General features: G+C 27.9%; 1 protein-coding gene across 1 annotated transcript; it reads left to right on the forward strand.

Annotated features, from left to right (window-relative positions):
- Positions 1–39: 39 nt before the first annotated feature.
- Positions 40–737, forward strand: LOC105460185 (fatty acid synthase-like). The gene is made up of 3 exons (XM_011706622.1): positions 40–231; positions 429–484; positions 639–737. The coding sequence occupies exons 1-3, from the start codon at positions 93–95 to the stop codon at positions 717–719; spliced, it is 276 nt and encodes a 91-aa protein (XP_011704924.1). The 5' UTR covers positions 40–92; the 3' UTR covers positions 720–737.
- The last annotated feature ends 6 nt before the right edge of the window (positions 738–743 follow it).

Raw genomic sequence — 743 nt, forward strand, 5'->3', positions numbered from 1 at the left:
AAAATAAGAAATTATAATGAGCTAATTAAATTCTGTATAATTAGTTAGGAGGTCACAATATTATTGGATGTAGCAAATCTACACTGGCAAACATGATTTCATACCATTTTGATCTGAAAGGACCATCATATGTTGTCGATACAGCATGCAGTTCTAGCCTTTATGCCTTGGCCATTGGTTATGATTTTATTATGTCGGGCATATGCGACGACGCAATAATTGGATCTGCAAATTTGTGTTTATTTACGTATTAAGAAATTTATTAGTTTTTAAAAAATACCAAGATTAGTAAAATGTATATTTATGTTGGGAAATAAACACACACTTTTTATTAGTTTTTAAAAAATACCAAGATTAGAAAAGTGTATGTTTATTTCCCAACATAAATATACATTTTACTAATCTTGGCATTTTTTAAAAACTAATAAATTTCTTAATACGCAATAAAATTAAAGGAACACTTCTCATATCCACGAAAAGTAAAGTAAGATTTAATTGATTGAGAGTAATTTTTATAAAAACGTTTATAATAAAATTTTTGACAAAATTGAATAACATATCTTGATAAACAAAAAAGATAATTGCTCATTCTGAATAAACTTCCACACATATTTTTACACATATTTCGTATCTTTCAGGTATTGTTTCACTCAGCGGTTGTTGCAGACCTTTTGATATTGCTGCAAATGGTTATGTGCGTAGCGAAACGGTGTCAGTGATATATCTTCAAAAAATGAAGAATG

The sequence above is a fragment of the Wasmannia auropunctata genome, unplaced genomic scaffold (genome assembly GCF_000956235.1).
Source record: "Wasmannia auropunctata unplaced genomic scaffold, wasmannia.A_1.0 LD326859.1, whole genome shotgun sequence".
Taxonomy (NCBI): domain Eukaryota; kingdom Metazoa; phylum Arthropoda; class Insecta; order Hymenoptera; family Formicidae; genus Wasmannia; species Wasmannia auropunctata.

Excerpts from the sequence above, each read along its gene's own strand:
- LOC105460185 (XM_011706622.1), top strand. The coding sequence starts at position 93 with ATGATTTCATACCATTTTGATCTGAAAGGACCATCATATGTTGTCGAT. Across the intron at positions 232-428 it reads CGCAATAATTGGATCTGCAA|ATTTCTTAATACGCAATAAA; the intron begins ATTTGTGTTTAT and ends AAAAACTAATAA. Across the intron at positions 485-638 it reads TCATATCCACGAAAAGTAAA|GTATTGTTTCACTCAGCGGT; the intron begins GTAAGATTTAAT and ends CGTATCTTTCAG.